The 24,069-nt window shown below is 42.7% G+C and overlaps 1 protein-coding gene across 2 annotated transcripts in view; it reads left to right on the forward strand.

Annotated features, from left to right (window-relative positions):
* Positions 1-24,069, forward strand: part of AKT3 (AKT serine/threonine kinase 3) — a gene marked incomplete at both ends in the record, with an annotated part of 284,201 nt that overhangs the window by 259,153 nt on the left and 979 nt on the right. Inside the window, 2 exons of one of the 2 annotated variants that reach the window (XM_080698323.1) lie at positions 9,604-9,706; positions 20,023-20,108. In XM_080698323.1, the coding sequence (XP_080554449.1) occupies positions 9,604-9,706; positions 20,023-20,108 (189 nt within the window). Of the gene's footprint in view, positions 1-9,603; positions 9,707-20,022; positions 20,109-24,069 lie in introns of those variants that run through there. The other variant, XM_080698324.1, reaches the window with a different exon arrangement.

The raw sequence follows: 24,069 nt of genomic DNA on the forward strand, positions 1-24,069 counted from the left end.
AGAACTTTGATATTAGCTTTTCTGGGAACATATGAACTTTCAAAGGAAGTTTTTTGTTTTTTTTTTTTTTTTTTAAGGAAAATGTATGAAGTTTGTAGTGAATAACACTATAGTAGTTTATTGAGTTAGCTTGTATGAAAGCTGAGATTTACCATTAAGTACTTCTGACTTTGTCAGTACAGTACTTCATTGTTTCTCAGTGAGAGTTTACATTGTCTCAGTTGTTAGAGGCATGTTTTGAGAAAAGTGTACAGGGGCAGGGGAAGAAGAGATTAAGACACTGTTGTTTAAAGCCAGATTCATTAGTGTCTTGGAATTTGTGGGCTTAAATATGGGAAATTCATTTTGTGACATTTCTAGTGACTGGACATGTAAGATCAAGGTAGCATCAGGTTTGGTTTCTTCCAAGGCCTCTCTCTTTGGTGTGTATGGTCTTTCCTGATAACCCTTTGTGTGCCTCAATCCCCTCTTGTAAGAACACCAGTCAGCTTGGGTGAAGGGCTACTTTGGCATCTTGTTTTAATTTAGTCACTTCTTTCAAGGCCAGATACCGTCATTATTCTGAGGTCCTGGAGGGGGTAGGGCTTTAGCATAGGAATTTGGCAGAGACACAGTGTTGCTTATAATAACACATCATTTGAAATTTGTTCAACTGTGGTTTAAAATAAATGTATATTCTGGACGCTGGGCATGGTGGCGCACGCTTGTAATCCCTGCACTTGGGTGGTGGAGACAGGAGGATCGCACAGGTTCGAAACCAGCCTCGCTGGCTTAAGAGACCCTGTTTCCAAATAAAATATAAAATAGGTCTGGGAGTGTAGCCTGGAGGTAGAAGGGTTTCCAGGAACCCCAGTACCACAAAAAAAATTTTTTTAATAAATGTATATTAATGAACTCCAAAGTCCAAGCATCCCTGATTTGTTTGAGAATGCCTTTGTTCAAGTGTTGATATGATGATTTATTTTTTTCTACTATCTACCCCACAGCTTTCCCCAAGGACATAGTATAGGGTCTGTGATTCCTTCTATCGTTGTTGATATTTGTGACTACATTATCTTATTCTGTCAGGGAGGGAGATAGGGGTGTCTTCCAGAATTACCATCTTGACTTTGACTAGCATCTGGAAAAGAAAGCAAAGGCAGTTTTATCTACAGTCTTCAGTGTTGTAGGAGCTATGGAAGAAAGACCTTGAGATCCACAGATCTCAGTTTTTAATGCTCCAGTTGTTATTTGCCAATGTCAGCTCTAATTTCCTCATCTCTAAAAAGGCAGACTACATGTTCTTTCACATCCCACTCAGCTCCAAGATTGGATTATTCAGTCTTCATTTATTCAGCAAATACTGTTGAATGCTATGTAGGAAGCACTGTTTTAGGAATTGGAACATAGCATTAGTGCAAGACAGTGTTCGAGATAAGACAAATGAAATACAAACAGCAAGATGGTAGATTCAATCTAGTCATGTGAGTAATGATATTAAATGTAAATTATCTAAGCAACACAATTAAGAGACAGAAATTACTAGACTGGGTAAAAAGCAAGAACTATCAATATGCTGCTTATAAGAAACCAGCTTTAAATTGAGCTACAAGTAGATTAAAAGTAAAAGAATGTGAAAGCCAGGACTGGTGGCACATGGCTATAATCCTAGTTGTGGAAGGCTGACACAAGAGGATTGCAGTAACTTGGTGAGGCCCTCTGCAACTTAGTGAGACCCTGCTTCCAAATAAATAATATAGGGCTAGGGGTATAGCTCAGAGGTAAAATGCCCCTGATTTTCATCCCCAGTACCACAAAGGTGGGGGGAGTGAAAACTCTATTCTATGCTCACACTAATCAAAAAAGAAAACCAGAGACAGACATGATACACATACCTGTAATCCTGGGGGTAACTGGGAGGCTGAGACAGGAGGATCACAGCTTCAAGGCCAGCGGTAGCAACTTAACAAGGCCCTCTGCACTTTAGCAAGACCCTGTTTCAAAATAAAACAAACAAAAAAAAAACCTGAGCTGGGTATAGCTCAGAATGCCCCTGAGCTTAATCCTCAGTATCTCTCTCACACATACACAAAGAGAAAGAAAATATAACTTGAATGACTATATTAATATCAGGTAAATTTCACATTTCAGAGCAAGTAATATTACTGGTAATAAGGATTATGTAATAATAATGATAAAGGGGTCATTTCATCAAGAAGACATCACAGTTTTAATGAGTCATGTATCTAGTAACAAAACTGCAAAAAAAAATCTAATAGAAGTGTAAGGGAAAATAAATCCACAGGTACAGCATATCTTGAAATAATTAATAGAATAAATAAAGAGAAATCAGTAAAGTTGTAGGACATTCAAGTAGTACTATCAGCCAACATGATCTATTTGACACTTAGAGAATACCCCACCTAACAACAGCGAAACACTCATTCTTTGAGTTCACAGAGTATCTGCCAAATATACCATGAGAGAGAGCCAAGTCATGTAAAGACTAAAGGATTCAAATGATTTAATACATGTTCTCTTTGAATAAAATAAAATTAAAATAGAATGATATATGGAAGTTCCCAGTTATTTTGAAACTAAATGTAACTTTAACCCATGAGTCAAAGAAAAAATCAGAAGAGAGATTAAAAATTATTTTGAACTAACTAAAATTGAAGCCAGATGTGGTGGTGTGGTGGTGGCTCTCCTGTAATCCATTACTTAGAAAGCTGAGTCAGCATGATCACAGTTTCAAAGCCAGCTTTGGCAACTTAGCAAGACCCTATTTCCAAATAAAAATATAGGCTGGGGTATAGCTCAGAGGCAGAATACTCCTGGGTTCAATCCCTAATACCACAAACAACTTAAAAAAATGAAAACAAAACTTGTTTAGTGGTAGTGTACAACTATAAACTAAAGCAATACTTTAATACTTCTAAAGAAACTTATAATACCAGATGACTGTATTAGGAAAAAACAAAAGGTCCAAGACCGATGATTAGCTTCAGTGGATGTGGTGGCGCACGCTTGTAATCCCAGTACTTAGGATCCGGGTTCGACACCAGCCTCAGCTACTTGAGACCCTCAGCAAGTTACTGAGACCCTGTTTTGAAATAAAGGATAAAAAATTGGGCTGGGGGTGTAGCTCAGAGGTATAAATGCCCCTAGGTTCAGTCCCCAAACCACACAAAAAAAATAAGAATTAATAAAAAGAAATTGGCCGGGCGTGGTGGCGCACACTTGTAATCCCCACGCTTGGGAGGCTGAGACAGGAGGATTGCACAGGTTCCAAGCCAGCCTCAGCTACTTAGTGAGGCTCTCAGCAACTTAGTGAGACCCTGTTTCCAAATAAAGTATAAAACAGGTCTGGGAATATAGCCTGGAGGTAGAAAGTCTCTGGGTTCCAACCCCAGTACCACCCCCTCCCAAAAAAATAAGAAAGGAAGAAATTAGAAAAATAAGTAATAATTAAGTCCAGTATAAACAGAAGAAAATAAATTATAAAAATTTAGACAGCAATCAATGAAACAGAAAACAGAAAATAGAGAAATTATCAAAAGGCAAGACTAGTTCTTTGATAAGATCTTTAAAATTTATAAATTTCTAACCTGACAGAAAAACAAGAAGACAGCTTAGCAATACCATAAGCAAGAGGGTAACACTACCACAGATCCTATGGGTATTAAGTGAATAACATAAAAATAACATGTAAAACTTCATGGCAATAGATTAAACAGTAATTGAAATAGGTAAATTCCTTGAAAGATGCAAATTGCCAGAAAGAAATATATACCATTAGAAAATCATGAATAGCCTTGAATCTGCTAAATAAATATTTGTAGTTAAAAGTCTTTCTCACAAGACTTCAAACCCATATGACTTCTACCAAACATTTAAGGAATAGTATCAATCAATATTTCTCAATTCTGTGAGGCCAGCTTTAGCCTGATACCAAAAACAGACCAAGATGCTACAAGAAAGCTGTAGACATATGTGCCATAATTTTTATATGCAGAATTTCTACCATAATTTTAGCAAATCTTAATTCAATAGTAGAAACAAGTAATAGAGTGTCGTTGCCAGGAATATAAGATTTAACATTGAAAAGTCAGTCACTGTAATTCAGCATACTAACACACGAAGAAAGTACCGTTTTAGTAGATGAAAAAGAAAGGACTTGGGAAAATCTAACACCTATTTCTGATGTAAAACAAAGCAGAACGTGAAACACCCCCAATAAATTAGTAACAGAAATGTTCATTGATTTGATTAGGTTCATCTGAGAAAAACATACAGGTAATATCTTAATGGAGAAAGACTGAATGCTTTTACCAGGGAATAATGTTCACTGTTGTGCAGCATCATTCTGGAGGTTTGGAGCCGTCCAGTAAGTCAAGCAAAAGAACAAAATGCACAAATGTATTGGAAAGAAAGAAAGAAATCTCTTTATCCATAGACAACATAAATATCTTATGGAATATACAAACAGTTACTAAGGTTTAACCCATGCTTTTCTTGATACAAGATCAATACAGAAAAGGTTGCAGCATATAAAACAATTATATACAGTAGCAATAGACAATCCAAAATGGTAATTAAGAGAAATACAGTTCCCAGTAGCAGCAGAAATCAGTACCTATCCATCTGGCAAAAGATGCAAAAGGCCTTTATAGTAAAAACTGACAAACACTGCTAAGAGAGATTAAAGATTATTTAAATAAATGGAGAGAGAAACTAGGGTGGTGACAAATGCCTGCAATCCCAGTACTTGGGAGGTTGAGACAGGAGGATTGCAAATTCAAGGCCAGCCTCATCAACTTAATGAGACCTTGTCTCAAAATTAAACTATAAAACAAATGCTGGGGATGTACCTCAGTGATAGAGTGTCCCTGTGTTCAAGCCCCAGTACCACAAATTAAAAAAAAAATTTTTAAAGGGGGGATGTGTTTTGTTCATGTAGACTAACTATATTTAAGATGTCAATTATCTCTAAGTTGATAAATCAACACAGTCCTAATCACGACCCTAGCATGCTATTTTGTAGAAATTTACAGATTATTTCTAAAATTAACATGGGAATACAAAGGTGGTCAAAGAGGTCAAGATAACAGAATAGAAAATCTGGATATAGACCTACACCTATATGATCAATTGACTTTCAATAAAAGTACAAGGAAATTTTAGTTCAGCAAAGGATGCTAAAATTAATTGAACATCAATATGGGGGGGAAAATGAACTATTACCAAATATAAAATTAACTGAAAATGGATCATCACCCTAAATGTATAGCTTTTACAGGAAAACATAAGAGAAAATGTTTATAGGATTAAATCATACAAAAGTAGTTTAGGTAATAGCAAAAGCATGATCTATTAAAAAAAAAAAAAAGACTGTATCCAAAATAAGAATTTAGTTTTTTTTTTCAAAAGAACTATAAAGAGAATGAAAGGAAAAGCTACAAACTAGAAGACTATTTATTTATTTATTTATTTATTTATTTATTTATTTATTTACTTTGGTGGTACTGGGTTCCTGGAAGCCCTTCTACCTCCGGGCTATACTCCCAGACCTATTTTACATTTTTTTTTAAAATTTGGAAACAGGGTCTCTAAAGCCAGCGCGGCTGGCTTCAAACCTGCGCCATCCTCCTGTCTCTGCCTCCCAAGCGCGGGGATTACAAGCGTGCACCACCACGCCCGGCTGGAAGAATATTTTAAAATAAACTGTGTGATAAGGACACCTGCACAGGTACATAAAGAACTCTGTAAACTTAATAAAAAGAAAAAATAGGCAAAGACTGAACAGTTGTGTCAGCAAAGAAGAAGTAGACTCATGCAAATCAATGAAGAAGTATGGATTTAAAACTTCAGTAAAGTACCACCACATATTAGAATACTTAATGTTGAAATGACTCGACCAAAGCAGTGTTAATAAGAGCATGGTACAGCTGGGGCTCCCATCACTCTTGACATAGAGTACCATTTCCCAATGGTATAACCACTAGGAAAACAGTTGATTGGGTTCTTGTAAAGTCAGATCCATACCAACCCAGCCATTCCACTCCTTGGCATTGGTTCAATATAAGTCAATTCATATATCTGTACAAAGACTTGGGCATGAACATTCACAGCAGCTTTATTAGTAGTAGCCTCAAACTGGAAGTAACACAGATAGATGTCCACTGATTGTGAATAGATGAATGTGGTCTGTACAGTGGGCTACTACCCAGTGATAAGATCAGTGAACTCTTGATTCATATGGTGACGTGGATGTGAATATCAGAGTAATCATGCTGAAAGAAGCCAGACAGTATATACTGTGCGAGTCTGTTTATAGAATATTATAGAAAATACAAACCTGTCATGGCAAAAGCTCATCAGTCACTGCCTTTAGGGGGATAGAAGAGCAGACAGAATGACAGTGGGCACGAGAAGACATTGCAAGTGATGGGCATGCTCACCATAAGTGCTAAAATTGGAATTGTACATATAGGTGCCAATTATCATGTCAGCTATGCTTCAAAGCTTCTTTTTTTTTAAGTCCCTGCCATCATACATCTTGATTTTTTTGTTTTTTGTTTTTTGTTTTGTTTTGTTTTTTGGTGGTACTGGGGTTCCTGGAAGCCCTTCTACCTCCGGGCTATACTCCCAGACCTATTTTATTTTTGGAAACAGGGTCTCTTACGCCAGCGCAGCTGGCTTCGAACCTGCGCCATCCTCCTGTCTCCGCCTCCCAAGCGCGGGGATTACAAGCGTGCGCCACCACGCCCGGCTACATCTTGTTATTTTATTTGGGATGACATATGATGGTATATACATACGTGTGTGTGTGTGTGTGTGTGTGTGTGTGTGTGTGTGTGTGTGTGTGTGATATTGAAAAGTTTTTTTAAGAAAAAATAATGCAATGTGAGGATAAAAGTGATGAGAGCATTTGTTGGTCAAGGAGGTCCTTGCTAATAAGCCAACATGATCTTTGGGGTTTTTTTTGTTTTTGTTTTTGTTTTTTTTGGTGGTACTGGGGATGGAACTCTTCTACCTCCAGGCTACACTCCCAGACCTATTTTATATTTTATTTGGAGACAGGGTCTCTTAAGCCAGCAAGGCTGGCTTTGAACATGCGTGATCTTCCTGTCCCCGCCTCCCAAGCGCAGGGATTACAAGCGTGCGCCACCACGCCCAGCCTTTGGGAATTTTTTAAGATGCATTTCTGTTTTTTGGAGTTACAGCCAACCATTCTCTCTCTTTTCCAAAATAACCGTTTTCCCTAATTAATAAGGTAGATTTAGACTTTTGTCTTAAGAAGGACACAGATGGTAAAGGTGGTCAGGTGTAGTGGTGCATGTACTTGAGAGGCTGAGTCAGGAGGATCACTAGGTCAAGGCCAGCCTCAGCAACTTAGCAAGACCCTCAACACCTTAGCAAGACCCTATTTCAAAAAAATTTTTTAAAAGGGCTGGGGTGTAGTCCAGTGATAGAATGTCCCCCAGGGTTTAATATCCAGTAAGATAACAAAAAATAATTCATGTGGTCATCTTTTGAATGAAAGGGTACAGAGCTCTTGGGAGCACATCTGTGGACTTGTAATTTTCACAGCCAGAGCCCTGGGCTCCTACTTTCCTGCCAGTTGGAGACAGTTATCAAACTGCGTGCACACATCAAATCTGGTATTGTATGTGCCCTGGTGTGGTGCTGATGCCAAAAGCACACTTGACTGTGGGTAGGAATGGCCTGAGAGCGCATGTGCAGCCACCCTAACAGAGCAGCTAGGAGGACATCTGGCACCGAGCAGGCTTCTCACACTGCTGGCAAGCGGTGTGTCCTGGAGGGAGAGAGGAGCCCTTTGTCCTTGGTGGGTGTGGACATCAGCAGCTGATGGGGGAAGGGAACAGGATACCATTCTTCCCCAGGAGAGTACTTGCTGATGCTGGACACCTGAGAGGAGCACCTCTGTGCCTGCAGGTGGGCAGACAGCCGCTGGAAGGACAGGACGCTTGCAAAGTGAGGTGTCATAACTCTGCCCCTCCCCAGCTAGAAATGCACTCTGCCTAGGGAGTAGCTTGGAGGCTTTTGCCTTATTACATAAGATGTACTTGGTGACAGTGAGAGCTGCAGCATGCGTTGATCTATCCTGTTTGCTGACCCCCTGGCCCCGTGAGAGTTGTGTTCCATTCTGCAATGTGCCCACCAGACCCTGTATTCCAAACCCAGGCCTGGAACTGGCCATCCCCTGGTAACAGCAACACTGAAGGCCTCTCTCAACCCACACATACCCGCTCAGGACCCACTGAGTCTAGCTCTGTCCCACAAAAGTACTGTGTGTCTTACTCGTCATAGCCCCCTTTGAGGATCCAGTGAAAGCTGTGGGCAGAATTTTGCATGTACCTTGATGGGCACCGTGAGCAAGGCAAGGACTGGCATCACTGTTAATATGAGATAAGTAGTTCTTTGGGATGTCCAAAGGCAGCACTGTATGCCTGTGGCCTAGGGAGTTACCGTACTATGTTGTGTTTTTAACACTGAACTCTTCAGCCAACCCCAGAGAGAGGAGCTTCCATCCTCCCAGCCATCCAGGCTGTGCTTCAGTGCCACTGGGAAGAGCCTTGTTTTGTCAGTGGTTGACATGCATATGACTTTGTGTATATATCTCTTATGAGGAAAAAATTAGGGCAGATCTCTCAGTTTCTTCCTCCTGCCCTATTTTATGGTTTTCTATTGTCTGTTTCGCATAATCTCTCACATTTTATTTTATTTTTTTAAATTTTTATTGGTACATTGTGGTCATACATCTTAATGGAGTACAAGACGGTGGAGGCATACATGCACATGTCACCCAATTAGCCCTTACCCAATTCCCACCCCATTCCCTCCCCCTTCCTCCTCCTTATGTTTGTCTTAGTGATTGGCTCTGGTATGTTTGTGAGTGTACATCATACACATTAGGGAGTTTCCCTCTTCCCCCCTCCCACCCCTCTCAGGTTGCTTTATTTGCTCATCTAGAGTTCCTCCTATGATCCTTTTTCTCTCTAGCTTTCACATATTAGGGAGAGGATTTTATTTATTACTTCTTGTGACTGACTAATCTCACTTAGCATAATGTTCTCCAGTTCCATACATTTCCCCACAAATGATGTAATTTTGTTCTTCTTTATGGCTGAGTAAAATTCCATTGTGTACATATCCCATAGTTTTGTAACCCACTCATATGTTGATGGACATCTTGGCTGGTTTCATAGTTTGGCAATTATGAGTTGTGTGGCTATAAACATAGACACACATACATTAGTTTGGTAATTGGGTTTCCATTATTTTGAATAAATACCCAGAAGTAGTATTGCTGGATCATATGGTACGTTCATTCCCATTCTTCTGAGGACCCTCCATATGGTATTCCAAAGTGGTTGTACTAATTTGCAATCCCACCACCAATATATAAGAGTTACTACTTCTCCACACCCTTGCCAGCATTTGTTGTTGTTTATGTATTTAACGAAGCCACACCCAGCTTCCCTTCACACCCAGCTTCATGTGGTGGCTCATTTTTCTTATTGCACTCTAATTTTAATCCAGAAATGAATTTTTCTAAATTGACCTTAACTAACAATACTCTTTTCTTTATTCTTACAGCTTGTACCTCCCTTTAAACCTCAAGTGACGTCAGAGACAGATACCAGATATTTTGATGAAGAATTCACTGCTCAAACTATTACAATAACACCACCTGAAAAGTGTAAGTCAACCTAGGAGGCAACTAATAACACTCTAAAATAGTTGAAGGAAACAGTCTTTTTTTAAAAAAAAAAATTACTGAGTATTTTCAAGATTAAATCTCAGAGTGACTTTTATTCTGTTCCATTTAAGTAGAATAGAATTCACAGTGTGGAAATAGCAATAGTGGTTGCAAGAAAAGACTTTTCTGGATAAGAAAGTTGGCATGTTAAAAAAAAAGTTATAAACCAAATTACAGAGCAGCCCTTCTCACTGCTCTCTAATAGTCTTTTTGACATCAGCTGGAAGAATTCTGAATCAGAAATTTCCTGCTTCCAACCTTGTTCATTCAGTCACATGTTCACATGCTGCCTTGAGAACTGGACCCATTCTGGTCTTAGTTTTTAATTTTTTAATTGTGTGTGTGTGTGTGTGTGTGTGTGTGTGTGTGTGTGTGTGTGTTACTGGGGATTGAAACCAGGGGAATTCTACCTCTGAGCTACACCCTAGCCTTTTTTTTTTTTTTTTTTTTTTTGCAATACTGGGGGTGGAACCTAGGGGCATTCTACCACCAGGCGACACCACCAACTCTTTTTTAAAGAATAAAAAAAGAATTTTTTATTCTTTATTTTGAAACAGGCTCTCACTGAGTTGCAAAGGGTTGCAAAGGGTCTCACTAAGTAGCTGAGGCTGGCCACAAACCCAGATCCCCCTGTCTCAGCTTCCCAAATGCTGGAATTACAAGTGTGCACCACCACGCCCAGCTGTAGCCCTATTTTTTATTCTTTATTTTGAAACAGGGTCTCACTTAGTTGCAGAAGGCCTCACTAAGTAGCTGAGCCTGCACTCCTCCTTTCTTAGCCTCCCCAAGTATTGGGATTTCAAGTGTGTGCCACCACATCCAGCCTTAAATTCGTTTTTAAACTGAGTCACTCCTTTTTTTAAATTTTTTATTGGTGCATTGTAGTGATGCATCTTAATGGGGTTCAAGATGGTGGAGGCATGCATGCACACATCACCCAGTTAGCCCTTACCCAACTCCTGCCCCATTTCCTCCCCCTCCCTCCTTCTCATGTTGACTTAGTGATTGACTTTAATATGTTTGTTAATGTACGTCATGAACATAGAGAATTTCCATCTTCCCCCCTCCCATACTCTCAGGTCACCTTATTTGCTCATCTGTAGTATCTTTTTCTTCATCTAGAGTTCCTCCTATGACTCATTTTCTCCATAGCTTCACATATTAGGGAAAGCATCCTATTTCTTATTTTTTTAATTAATATTTTCTTAAGTAGTGATCTCTTTGAAGACATACTTTAGACACTGAGCTCAGGACATTCTACCCCAGAGTCACATCCCAAGCCCCATTTTTATTCTTTATTTTGAAACAGGGTCTCACTGAGTTGCTAAGGCTGGCCTTAAACCTGTGCTCCTCCTATCTCAGCCTCCCAAGTACTGGGATTACAGGCATGCACCACCATATCCAGCCTTTTCTGTCTTTCAGTTTATAAGAAGTTAAGCACCTCTTCACATTTTTTAATATTTATTTATTTATTTATTTAATGTGCTACTGGGGATGGAATCCAGAGGTATTCTACCTCGGAGCTACACCTCCAGCCATATTTTTTATTCTTTACTTTGAAACAGGGTCTCACTGAGATGCAAAGGGCCTCACTAAGTAGCTAAGGCTGTCTGTGAACCATGATCCTCCTGTCTCAGCCTCCCGAATGCTGGGATTACAAGAACTAATGGCTTGGACCTTGTCCTCCAGCCAGTGTGGAATGTGGCAATATAATTGTTCAGAATCCTGGGCAACACCAGAGACTGGTCAGAGCAGCTCACAGGTAGTCACTGCTATCAGGCATTTGCCGGGGTCCATCATTTGGATCTAGCCCTAATTGTAATCAGACCGTCAACCCTGAGCTTCAAACCTTGCAGTGGTCCCCACTACACTCTGTGTCCAGATCACTTGCCCAGCCCTGCTGGATATGGACCCTGCTCTCTCTGGCCTCCTTCTATTCTGTCTCCCCCACCGTTCCTGTGCTGAGCCCACACCTTAATCACATCACTTCCTTCATTCTCCTTCTGTGTTGAATGCTCTGGGTCCATCCAGATACCGACATGAGTGGCTCAGCCTAAGTGTCATTCCATCAGAGATTCACCTCTGACATCCTAGTCCCAGGAGCAGGCAGCTGCCCATGCCCTTCATGCTCCTGTTCTCCACACCTACACCTTCTCTTGGTGATGCTTTTCTGGCTCATTTATTTCCTTCTTTGTTTTCTGTTTCTGCCACTTAGGGAGCATATCTGAGAAGGGGAGAGAGAGGAGGGGGGGTTGTGTGTGTGTGTGTGTTTTTTACTGGGGATTGAACAACCCAGGGGCATCTACCTCTGAGTGATGACCCCAGCCCTATTTTTTTTTTTATTTTGAAGGTCTAAGTTGCCGAGAGCCCCACTAAGTGCCTGATAATGGTCTCAAACCTGCAATCCTCTTGTCTCAGCCTCCCAAGTTCTAGGATTATAGATGTGGGCTACCACGCCTAGTTGTCTAGTCTGTCTCAATCACTGCTTGCCCCAGCTCCTAGCTGGACGCCTGCGCAGTACAGGTATTCAGTGAATACTCAGTGGAGGAGGCATAGACCATGGTGAGGGCCTGGATACCTGGGCTGAGAAGAGGCTCCAGTCTGCACTAAGCTTCCTTCAGTTGGTAGGGTAGGAAAGGCTTGATGTCTCTGTCCTCAGCCTCAGTCTCTTTCTTAACCACAGCTTTTGGCCTTTGTGGACTCTTCTTAGGACAGTTAAATATTTTGGAAGTTGTTCTGGAAGTGGTAGAAATAAGTAGGCTCTGTAAATGCAAAGTTGTAGGTAGGTATTTTATCTCAGAAGTGAGAGACAGAGTGAAGGTTAAAAGCCCTGGACTCAGAGAAGCTGTTTCTGTTCTGTCTCTGCCGTGTTCTCACTCTGGATGTGGCGGGTCTCTTTGTCCTCAGGAAAACAGAAATGCAGGCTGGGTGGTCAGTGTGCCTGAGAAGCCGTGGCTTTAGAAAGGGTACCTGGAATTCTCCATATCTGAATTACCTATTTTCACTGTTTCTGTGGTCTACGTGAAGGGTAACCATAGGCCCCATATGGTAAATAGTTAGTTAAAAGGAGTAGGCATGGCTGAAAGGTGGTAGGGAAGGGACCACTGAGGAAAAGTAAAACTAGAAAGATCATAGCAAAACAATGTAAAAATCTTCATAGCTACTAATCTCCAGAGCTACAGGGTTGTCTCAGATGGACTTGAGTTTGAAGCCCTAGCTGCCAAGGATGAGAATATTTATGGGGTTTTTTGTTGTTGTTTGTTTGGGGTTTTTTTTTTTTTTTTTTTTTTTTTTTGGTGGTACGGGGGTTCCTGGAAGCCCTTCTACCTCCGGGCTATACTCCCAGACCTATTTTATATTTTTATTTAGAAACAGGGTCTCCTAAACCAGCATGCGCGGCTGGCTTCGAACCTGCGCGATCCTCCTGTCTCCACCTCCCAAGCACGGGGATTACAAGCGTGCGCCACCACGCCCAGCAAGGATGAGAATATTTGAACAGTTCATTTCACCTGCCTTACCCCCAACTCTGAACCCTGGTGGCAGTTGTCCTGACAAGAATTTATTCGTAGTTTGCATTTTGTTGCTGTTTCTAGAATTTCTGAGATGAGGCTAAAGCTTCAGGAGGTGCTTGGAGCCCCCTCAGCACTGCTTCTAGAACATAATTTGCACCTAGTTCCTCAGCTTTATTTTTCAGTAATATAACATAAAAGCCATCAAGATGTGTGACTTTGCCGGGCGTGGTGGCGCACGCTTGTAATCCCCGCGCTTGGGAGGCAGAGACAGGAGGATCGCGCAGGTTCGAAGCCAGCCACGCGCGCTGGCTTAGGAGACCCTGTTTCCAAATAAAAATGTAAAAATGGGTCTGGGAGTATAGCCCGGAGGTAGAAGGGCTTCCAGGAAACCCAGTACCACCAAAAAAAAAAAAAAAAGATGTGTGACTTTTTTTTTACTAACACGGCTCAGTTCTTCAAAGATTATATGTGTCATTTTGGGCCTAGGTGACTTCAGAGTAAGCCTGGGTGTCTTTAAGGAATTTTAGGGCCATTTCTGGATTGAGATGGGAAGACTCAAAAAAGCCCTTGCATTACACTGATTTTCATGGTGGGCAGTGGCTTTACCCAGGAGCGTCCCCTGCATCTGGTGGGGGCTGTCACAGTCCAGGCATGGGAAAGCAGGATGGGCTCTCAGGCTTACTTCCCACTTTGGGCCTCTAGGGAGGAAGGCTCAGGAAGCACCCCACAGGGTGCACTGTGGCCCAGGCAGCCAGCTGTGTCTGCAGGCACTGCTCTTCCTGGGTCTCTTCCACTGATGCAGCCAGGTTAGCGAAGTTTCCTTACAAAAGGGAACATTGGTCTTGGTGGCCGTCAACTGCAGTCCCTGGTTTTCCTGGGCAGTGTTCCTAGTCTGACAATCCCTGATCAGGCAGAAGCGAGGGGAATGGCAGAAACCTGCTCTAACCCCCTGAGCAGGCTCTCCTCCTGAGGTAGCATTTACCACCTTGCTTCTGTGAAACAGACTGCAGTTCTTTTTTAGAACAAATCAGTAGCCAAGAAAAGCAAGATTTCTACAAACAGCTGCCATAACGTGCTTTATTGTCCTCTCTGGTGTTAATTAGTTGAGCAGATTTTAGAATGTATAGTCTCTCATTGGGTCCATTAATAGCTCTCTACCTTCTTGCCCATAAAGAAGAATTCTTTGAGACCTGGTGACTTTTACTGCCCCATGATTACATTTGTTAAATATGCTAAGAAAATGAGGCGCACAGGATGCCACTTGGGTTCAGGGATTAAAGTAAATGTAGCGTGCAGAGTCAGTCATTGTTCTTTCCTCTTTTTTTTTTTTTTTTTTGTGGTGGTGGTACTGGGGTTCCTGGAAGCCCTTCTACCTCCGGGCTATACTCCCAGACCTATTTTATATATTTTTTAAATTTGGAAACAGGGTCTCTTAAGCCAGCGAGGCTGGCTCCGAACCAGCGCGATCCTTCTGTCTCCACCTCCCACGTGCAGGGATTACAAGCGTGCGCCACCACGCCTGGCTCTCATATTTTTTTAAAGTAGTTCATAGCCAGGCTTGGTGTTGCACACCTGTAAATCCCTACTTGGGAGGCTGAAACAGGAAGATTGCAGGTTCAAGGCCAACTTAGCAAGACCTTGCTGCAAAATAAATAAAAAGGGTTAGGGATGTGTACCTCAATAAATTAAAATGAATGCCACGCAGCTCACGTTTGTCCTCATCACTCCCTGTGAAGGTGCTCCACAGGAGGGTCATATGAGGTCCCCTGCCTAGGCATTCCTCTTCTGGCTTTGCCTCACCATAGCCCCATTGCCCCGCAGCACAGGGCACACAGGACACCCTGCCCTACATCCCACCTGCTGCCCATTTCTGAGTCGAGAGAGCAGAAAGCAGCTGGAATGATCGAGGGCTATCAGTGCCTATAAGGATTTTCAAGGCTTGGGGCCCTCATGAGTCGTCAATGAAATTTAGATTTCTTCATAAGCAGATATGGTGCAGATTTGTTACTGAAGTGCCAGCGTGAAGGCCATCTGAACCTTGAGCTGACGGACACCTTGCGGTAACACACACACACACACACACACACCCCGCCAGACCCACCAGAGGGACGCTCAGCACTGCCCCTGGAGAGCCAGTGGGCTGCCCTGGCCTGAGCCTGGGCAGCTTTGCTATTCATTTTATTCCCAGTGGCCAGGGATGAGCTCAGACTTCCCCACACATGCAGAAACACTCAGCAAAACAAAGCTGTTAGTGGGAAAACTGCTTCTTTAAAATGATATTGGCACATGTCAGAATCCAAACATTGAGATTCCAGCTGCTTTTTCTCCAGAGTTCTGTACTCAACAGCAGACACCGTACCATACCCAGCTAGTCTGGCTTCTTAGATCTGAAAACACTGCTGAAGGTATTTAGCCTAAAGGATGAATGCGATCAGCTGCGTACGGAGCCAATATTTTGTAAGGATGGAGAGATCTCCCTAAGCCTCAGTACTGTCTAGAAATGTTGGCTGTAGCATAGTGGTTTGTTTGTAGCAATAGGCCTTCAGATTTCTGTGACCTACATAGACCAGGGAGCCGCAGTGCAGGCATGATTCTGCAATGATATTGTATGGTATATTATGCCGCAAACCGGCTCAGTCCTGTGGGGGGCGAGTCCACTCGCAATCGAGAACCTCAGTAAAGGTGGGGAAGGATAGAGTAAAATGCTGCAGCCTCTTATCTGCAGTGATTCTTTCCCTTTAGGGACTAAATTTCTTTAGGTCCCTAAATGACGGCGCTCCCTAGAAAGAATCTGACATGGACAAAGGCTTCTTGAGCCAATGACACTTTATTACAAGAACCCCGAAGAATTTATACCCTTCACCAGTAAAGTTAATAATAAGAGAAAAAGAAGTGAATGCAATCACTGTGAAACAATAGTGAATGACACGTAAACAAAGGTAAAAAAACTAGTCCGGTTTTCAGCTGGCTTTTGGCTATCCAGAGATTAACTCCGGATTTCCTCCCTGATCTTGCAGACAAGCAGTTCCAAAGGGCAATCTTCCAGAGGAAACGGGCACGCCCAAGGCTTGGAGGCTTCTCCAGGAATCTTCTTTAATTTTCTTGGAACTTTCCATCTTTTGTGCTCAGTCCATATAGCAAGTGTGGGGAGATGTGGTGATTCAGGTGGATGTGATAGGGTTTCTTCAGGTGTTGGCATTTTACCTTCTAAATCTGAAAGCTTAAGCAAACTCACAACACAGTTTGGCAGACAAAACACCACAAACAACACCATGAAGTTCTTGGATTTAATTGTCAGATGTATTTCCTTAACTGCTGAGCACTCTTCTTTAGACAACAAGCCTGTTAGAAGCCTACTCATCTTTAATAATCCATTTCCCTGTCACAAACCCTCTGCAACCTGCTTTTAACCTTCTAATTCCTTTCTTTCCCAGTTGGGACTTTCTTATGATAAGCTCTTTTTCATGCAAAAATGCTTTTCTTACTCTTACGGTATTTCATTTCCTTCATACATATATATTTAGAACATCTGTCCTTTATTTTGTCATATTCATTTCTTAACCATGCGGTCAGTCTCCCTTTCTCCAAGAATGCTCACACTGAGGTAAAAGTCAACAATCTTTTTCCTTGGGTCTATTGTATTTGGGCAGCTAAGTTGTTTATCAACTAAATTGCTTTAAGGTCACACACAAGGTTTTATCTTCTCTGTCTCTAGGCAGAATCTCAAGGATAAACAGTTACCTTGAACTGAGCTACTGGGTTACCGGAGTTAATGGCTTAACCTAGTGATTGCTGCAGCTGGAATGTTTATCACAGCATCTGAGTTCTGGCCAGTGTTTTCATTACTATTGAGCAAAGCCAAGGACGTTTAGACAAATTATTAGAGAGTTTATTTCCACGGACTCAGTTTCTTTTTATAGTCCTGATTTCACATCACTGGAGCAATTCGTGTAGAAAGTTAAAAGGAATAATAGTGAAGGGTATCTAAAAGTGGGGGGTACTTTGGCCAGAGACGATACCTCCTTCTCGGGGCTTTTTTTTTGCCGATTAACTATGTGGAGTGGGGTCTCAACACATAGATGCCAAGGCAGCAGGATGTCTTGGCAATATTAGAGCTCATGATTTTGGCTTATACCATCTTGGTCCCATTTTTGAGACTCTACTGCATGAAAAAGAGAATACTACTAGGCATGGTGGCACACAAGTATAATTCCATACTTAGGAATCTGAAGCAGGAGGATCACAGGTTCAAGGCCAGCCTCAGGGACTTAGCGAAACACTGTTTCAAAATAAAAAGAGCTGGGAGTGTGGCTTGGAGGTAGAATACCCTTGGGTTCCATTCCCTAGTACCAAAGAGGGAGGGAGGAGAAATAATATGAATATATAGAAAATAGGACCTGTGAGAAAAGAATAGAAATGTTTGTTCTTCAAAAGCAAAGTGCCCTCCTTGGTGGGGTGACAGGGCCCATGCACAGCACGGGATCTAGCTTCGATTCCAGCTCTCATTCCATGGAATCAGTGCTCCTTGGAAAGGCTGGAAAATGAGAAGAATTGGTAATTTATCTACCTACACACCCCCATTTGGATTTGAGGAAACAGAAGTATTTTTCTGGAAGAAAAAACACATGGTAATTGAGTGACCAGGCATACAACCACTTCCTTGGAAGAGCTTACCAGTGCAGGGTTGTGGTCACAGAGCAGTTATGAGAAGAGGAAACAGGATCATTTGTCATCTTTCCTGTGTGGGATTGAACCCAGATAGTGTTTCTACCTTCAAGCTACATCCTCAGCCCTATTTGTTTTGTTTTGTTTTGTTTTTTAATTTTTAAGTGTATGTGTTACTGAGCATTGAACCCAGAGGCATTCTACTTCCTAGCCACATTCCCAACCCAGTTTTTTTTTATTCTTTATTTTGAAATAGGGTACCACTAAGTTGCTGAGGGCCTCACTAAGTAGCCGATCCTGGCTGTGAACCTGCAATCCTCCTGTCTCAGCCTCCCAAGTATTGGGGTTACAAATGTGTGCCACCAAGTTTGGCTTATTTTTTATTTTGAAACAGGGTCTAAGTTGCTGAGGCTGGCCTAAAAACCACAATCCTCCTGTCTTATTCTCCCACGTACTGCGATTCAAAATGTGCGCCACTGCCATGCCTTGCTGTTTGTGATCTTTTGAACATAGGTAAACAGAAGGATGAAAGGAGCACTGTTTTGAGAGCAGTCTCCATCGAGCTTTCAAGTGTCTATCGCAGGTTGCTCGGTGAAGCAGGGCTCCATGCCACCATCTTTCCTTCTCTTTCTTTATCTTGATCTTTAACTCAAAGTTTCATCATTAGAAAATCGAGAATGAGCCGGGCGTGGTGGTGCACACTTGTAATCCCCGCGCTTGGGAGGCAGAGACAGGAGGATCACGCAGGAGGTTCAAAGCCAGCCTCACTGGCTTAAGAGACCCTGTTTCCAAATAAAAAATACATAAAAATAGGTCTGGGAGTATAGTCCAGAGGAAGAAGGGTTTCCAGGAACCCCAGTACCACCAAAGGGGAAAAAAAAAGAGAAAAGAAAAGAAAAGAAAATCAAGAGTGGTGAGTTAAGGCAAATGTTAGATGTGGAATAAAACTGCATAGGCAGCCTGAACTTGTCTCACCCCAAAACTCCAGGAAGAAGACACGGGCACACTAGACACTGCATGGATATTCTGGCTGCTGCATAAGTCATTGACTTCTGTAATGTAGACATACATGGTTTCAGCAAATGAAAACTTATCAAAGATGAGTCTTTTTTATTTATTTATTTTTTTATTTATTTATTTATTTTTTTTTTTTTTTTTTTTTTGGTGGCACTGGGGATGGAACCCTTCTACCTCGGGGCTACACTTCCAGACCTATTTAATATTTTTATTTGGAAACAGGGTCTCTTAAGCCAGCACGGCTGGCTTCGAACCTGCATGATCCTCCTGTCTCTGCCTCCCAAGCGCAGGGATTACAAGCGTGCACCACCACGCCCAACGAGTCCTTATTTTTTTTTTAAATCTGTTTGATATAGTACTGGTTTGTTTGTTTGTTTGTTTGTTTTCATTGAATCTTAAAACGTTGCTACCTTGGAGAGGAGGGAGGGTTATAGGACTGTTTCTCCCCAGACCACATCTTTATGAAAATCAGATAGTTTTTACAGTCTAATCACTGCCTGTTTTACTGATACACAAGTTTATGGGAGCAGTTACCTCTCTCTTAATCCTTCGTCTTACATTAGAAAAAATATTTTTTGTGGTACCAGGGTTTGTTGAACTCAGGGGTATTCTACCTCTGTGCTACACTCCCAGCCCTTCTTATTTCTTGTTTGTGAAGCAGGGTTTTACTAAGTTGTTGAGGGTCTTGCTACACTGCTGAGGCTGTACTTAAACCTATCCTTCTGTCATAGTCTCCCAAGTACTGGGATTACAGGTGTGCACCATCATGCCTGGCTACATTAGAAATGTTAAGCTGGGTGTGGTGGCGCACTCTTGTAATCTCAGCACTTGAGAGGCTGAGACAGGAGGATCAGGGCTCGCAGCCAGCCTCAGCTACCTAGTGAGGCCCTCCACAACTTAGTGAGATCCCGTTTCAAAATAAAAAATAGGGTTGGGACATAGCTCAGAGGTAGAATGCCCCTGGGTTCAATCCATAGTACCAAAAAAATGTTAAGAATATAGATCAGAGATAGTGTTGCGAAACATAATTATCCTGTTGACATGGCCATTTCCTGTCCGCAGATGATGAAGACGGCATGGACTGCGTTGACAACGAGAGACGGCCACACTTCCCTCAGTTTTCCTACTCTGCAAGTGGACGAGAATAAGCCTTTCACTCCGCTGCTCCGCCGTCATCATAGATTTATTCCTGAATGTGACTCCGGGCATCACAGCCGTCCTGGCTCGCACAGAAGCAGGGCTCCTCCCGCACCCAGACCAGCCAGGGTTTCCGTCCCTCACCACCTCTCACCTACACGAAAACATATGCTCAGACACACTCCAGTTTTTGTTTTGCATGAACCTGTATCTCAGTCTAAGGTCTCGCGCCGCTGCTCCGCCGCTGTGTTCCCGGGCAGCTCTGAGAAGCGTTCGGTCGTCCGAGTCCCCAGCCCTGCCGCTCACTGGCACCAGCTGTCATCTTCTGATGTCTCAGTTTCTGTTTTTCCCTAACAGTGAAGGCTAAATGAGATACACTGATCCTAGGTACATTTTTTTAACTTTCTAGAAGATAAATCAAAAACTAATTAGACTAAGAAGACTTAGTTTATTTCAGAACAAGCAGTTGTGAAAGGGTGGTGGCGTGCACACCCATTGAGTCACGGTCAGCGTGTGAAGTAGGTGTGTGTCTCTAAGGCTCGGCTGGAATTCATGAGGGCATTTGGGAGGGGACTGAACAACTGTGGAGGGTATTTGTACATTTACCTCCTGCTGGAGCCTGCAGAGGAAGCCTAGCATTACATGTGGACGTCCCGGGCCACATGCAGCGTGGGCAGATGGACAGTGTTCTCCCAAGAAACGAAGGTATAGGCGCAGGGTCCAAGTCCCTGGCAGGGTCTCGTGTCACGCTCTGCGCCAGAGGGCGTTTACCCCGTGCTTGGCAACCTTCTTCCTTCTTGATACTTATCACCTCTGATGGCTAAAGAATGTAGACAGGTATAATGATCCTGCTCTCACCAAAATTTGTACACCAAGGTAAACAGGTGTTTGCCTTATTAGTTCTTTTATTTTCAGTTCTAAATGGATTAGCTTTTTCTCAGATGTTAAAACGTTGAATGTCCTTTTCTGGTTTTGTTTATATTGCAGTAGTATTTATTTTTTAGTGATGAGATTGTCATATTAGCAGACGCAGCTCCAACTTACATGAAATAGACTTACTGCAGTTTCTTTTGACCCATGTGCAAGAAATGTACACGCCAATGAGAATCATGCACTTTTTCTCCTGTGTAAAAAAAAAATTTCCATAAGGTTCTGAAGTTGTACAGATTGATTAGAGTTTGGCTTTAGGAGAAGAAATGCTAACATTTAACCCCTTGGTGCCGAAAATGAGAAAATCCTCAACCATCTGTGCCAAGGGGTTGATGACACAACTAGGTGTTGATGTTGGCTCACTTGAGAGTGAAAAGTCAAGATGCCTGGCAAGGTAACCAAGGAAGAAGACCAAGACGCACGTTCCGGTGTGAGACAAGCTTGACCTTGAGTGTGTCCCGGGCAGGCAGGAGGCGAGAGCACAGCGTGATTACTCTGACCAAGCCACACTGGTCACTGAATAAAGCCATCAGGGAAAACGAAACAAAGAAGAACACCTCAAGCTTTTCTTTTTCTGTACCTACTCATGTCTCCACATCCCAACATTTCTCACTGAGAGGGGACATGTATGCAAACCTCATTTTTCTCCTTCATTACTAATGATCTTCAGATTAAACCCTTTGGTGCTAGGAGCTGACATTTTTCCAAAGCAGCCTATGAAGTCCAAGGGCAGGGCCCCTCTTGCACCAGGCAGGAGGGTCCACCCTGGAGTGATTGAGGAAATGTGTTCTAGTGAACTCTGACAGCTCCCGAATGGAAGACGGAAGTGTGACAGTGTTGGGGTGGCGCTGTGGAGAAGAGCGAGTGGCTTTCTAGGAGGGTGGGTCATGGCCACGTTCACGTGCAGACGTCTTGGCCTCCTGAGCTGGAGGTGGATTCACAGCTCAGAAACCACTGCTGGCGGTGGGCAGGCCGCTGGGAACGGGATAAAGGGCATTCTATTAAGGCAGCTAAGATATATTCAGACATAGGTGTTATCCTTATTTTTCCTCTTTCTAACCAGAGTGAAGTTCATCTTTAGTATTAAGTAAGAAATTAAAGTATATGGTAGTTCATCCTCACATCTATAGCTGAACTTTTTTTCCCTACCTGGAATTACATTGAATGTTCATGTTGACAAGGAAGTAGGCTAGAAGGTATGTCCTCCGACTTGTCTTGTGTCCATTATTTAAGAAAGAAACAGCTGAGAGGATGAAAAATGGCACGCAGGGTTTCTTTCTGCAGAGGGAGCGTGGCACGATACACTTAAGCACATAGTTTTTGTTTTCGTTACCCCCCTCAAATCTTACAGTGATTCCCATGATCTTGGCCAAGGATCCTTCCTAAAGATTAATGACGGGTGCTCACAGTACCCCGGGCCCACCACTGCCTCAGCTGACCCTTGTCCCCAGCCTCACAGGGCTCCGCCAGTGGCAGACTCGGTATGTTCTTTGCTCGGATCTTGAGAATCCCAGCCACTCGCTCCCAGGTCTCAGTCAGCTCACACGGAGGCACAGGGGGCCACGGGTGTGCAGAGGGTGTCCAGAACCTCCCTGTGTGGCCCATAGCTGTGGTTTTGGATTCTTCCAATGGGTGGACAGCTCTGAGTTTGCAGACTTCAGTTCACACCCATGGTCTGAGAGGAAGCGGGGCCATGGGTGGGCGGGTTGTGCCACTTTCTCCACTGCACACAGCACTACTGCAGTCTTGTTTCCCAGTTGCCACGCCTAATGTCCAGCTTCTTAAAGCTGACTGTTTCTGCAGGCCACTCGCTTTTCCTAGAGGACAGAAGTGAGGGCCTTCCTTCCTAACTGCAGGGTCCACATACTACACCTCAGCGTACACACGTTGCTGCTACATCCGTACTGGCTACGGTAGAATCTCCTTATCCTGCTCCTGGTAGTGCATTGCAGGCAAGCATGAAACGTAAAGTATTTATTTAAATAAAAAGAAAACCTTTAAATGGGTAATTGAATTACCTCCCTGTAGCTTTATAGTTTGTGACATTCCTCAACCTTGCTAGTTCCTTTGTTAGACCCGCGCGAGATCTAATCATCTGGGTAAGGATTTTAAGCAGACGAAACTATGAACCCAAGAAACTGTGTTACTATTATTGTTGGTCATACTAAACCTGTTCATCTCCTTAAGTCTCCAGCCCATGAGGATGTGAAATAACTACAAGAAACTGTTTTTGTACACTGTCCATCCTTAGTATTTTTACACATATATGGTAGGGATGCACATTCCTTTCCTTCATACAGACAGCTTAAATAAAGCTCTGTGTCAATCTGCAATTTCTGTTGTTGTTTTGGACGTGGTTCTGGAATCTCAGAAAACTAAATCACTCTTTTCTGAAAGAAAAAACAATTTTTAAAAATAGCCCCACCTGATATTAACCAGGCCTGTAGATGATGTGGCAGGAATGCAGTAAGTTCCTAGTGCGGAGCATGGCAGGGGGTTTTTTGTACCTGGTGAGGTGCCTCACCCCGAGTCTCGCACGGCGTGGTTGGGTCCTGAGTGCCTAGTGAGAGTCGTTCTTTCATGTCTTCCTGATGCCGTGCTGCTCTCTTCTCTCCTCCTCAGGAGTGTACTTCTCACACGTCATGATGTTTAGGGACCCTAGACCCGGGCTCCGTGGGATGGATGGGGACCATAGTCTGACCTCAGTCAGTGCGGATGGGCCTTTTCCTGATTTTACCTCAGAGCTGCTTGTAGCACTTGGCTTTGCTCCTGTGACTCAGACAGAGGAATGGCTTTAGGGACCAGGTTCAGCCAGGCATGTATGTGTATGTCACACCACCAAGCTTGGGGGCATTCTTCTATGAGCTCTTCTCTCAAAATTGCTGAGGTGGACAGATCCAGGAGGCTGAAATAAAGTGACCTCTCTAATTCTTTCAAGGTGCTATTTTAGAATATTGTATAATTTATTCACGGTATACCTAAAGCAGAATTAAGGACAGTGAAACTGGTGTGACAGCCTTTCTGTCTAGCACATTTGATGAG

The sequence above is a fragment of the Muscardinus avellanarius genome, assembly GCF_963383645.1.
Source record: "Muscardinus avellanarius genome assembly, chromosome: 7".
Classification (NCBI taxonomy): domain Eukaryota; kingdom Metazoa; phylum Chordata; class Mammalia; order Rodentia; family Gliridae; genus Muscardinus; species Muscardinus avellanarius.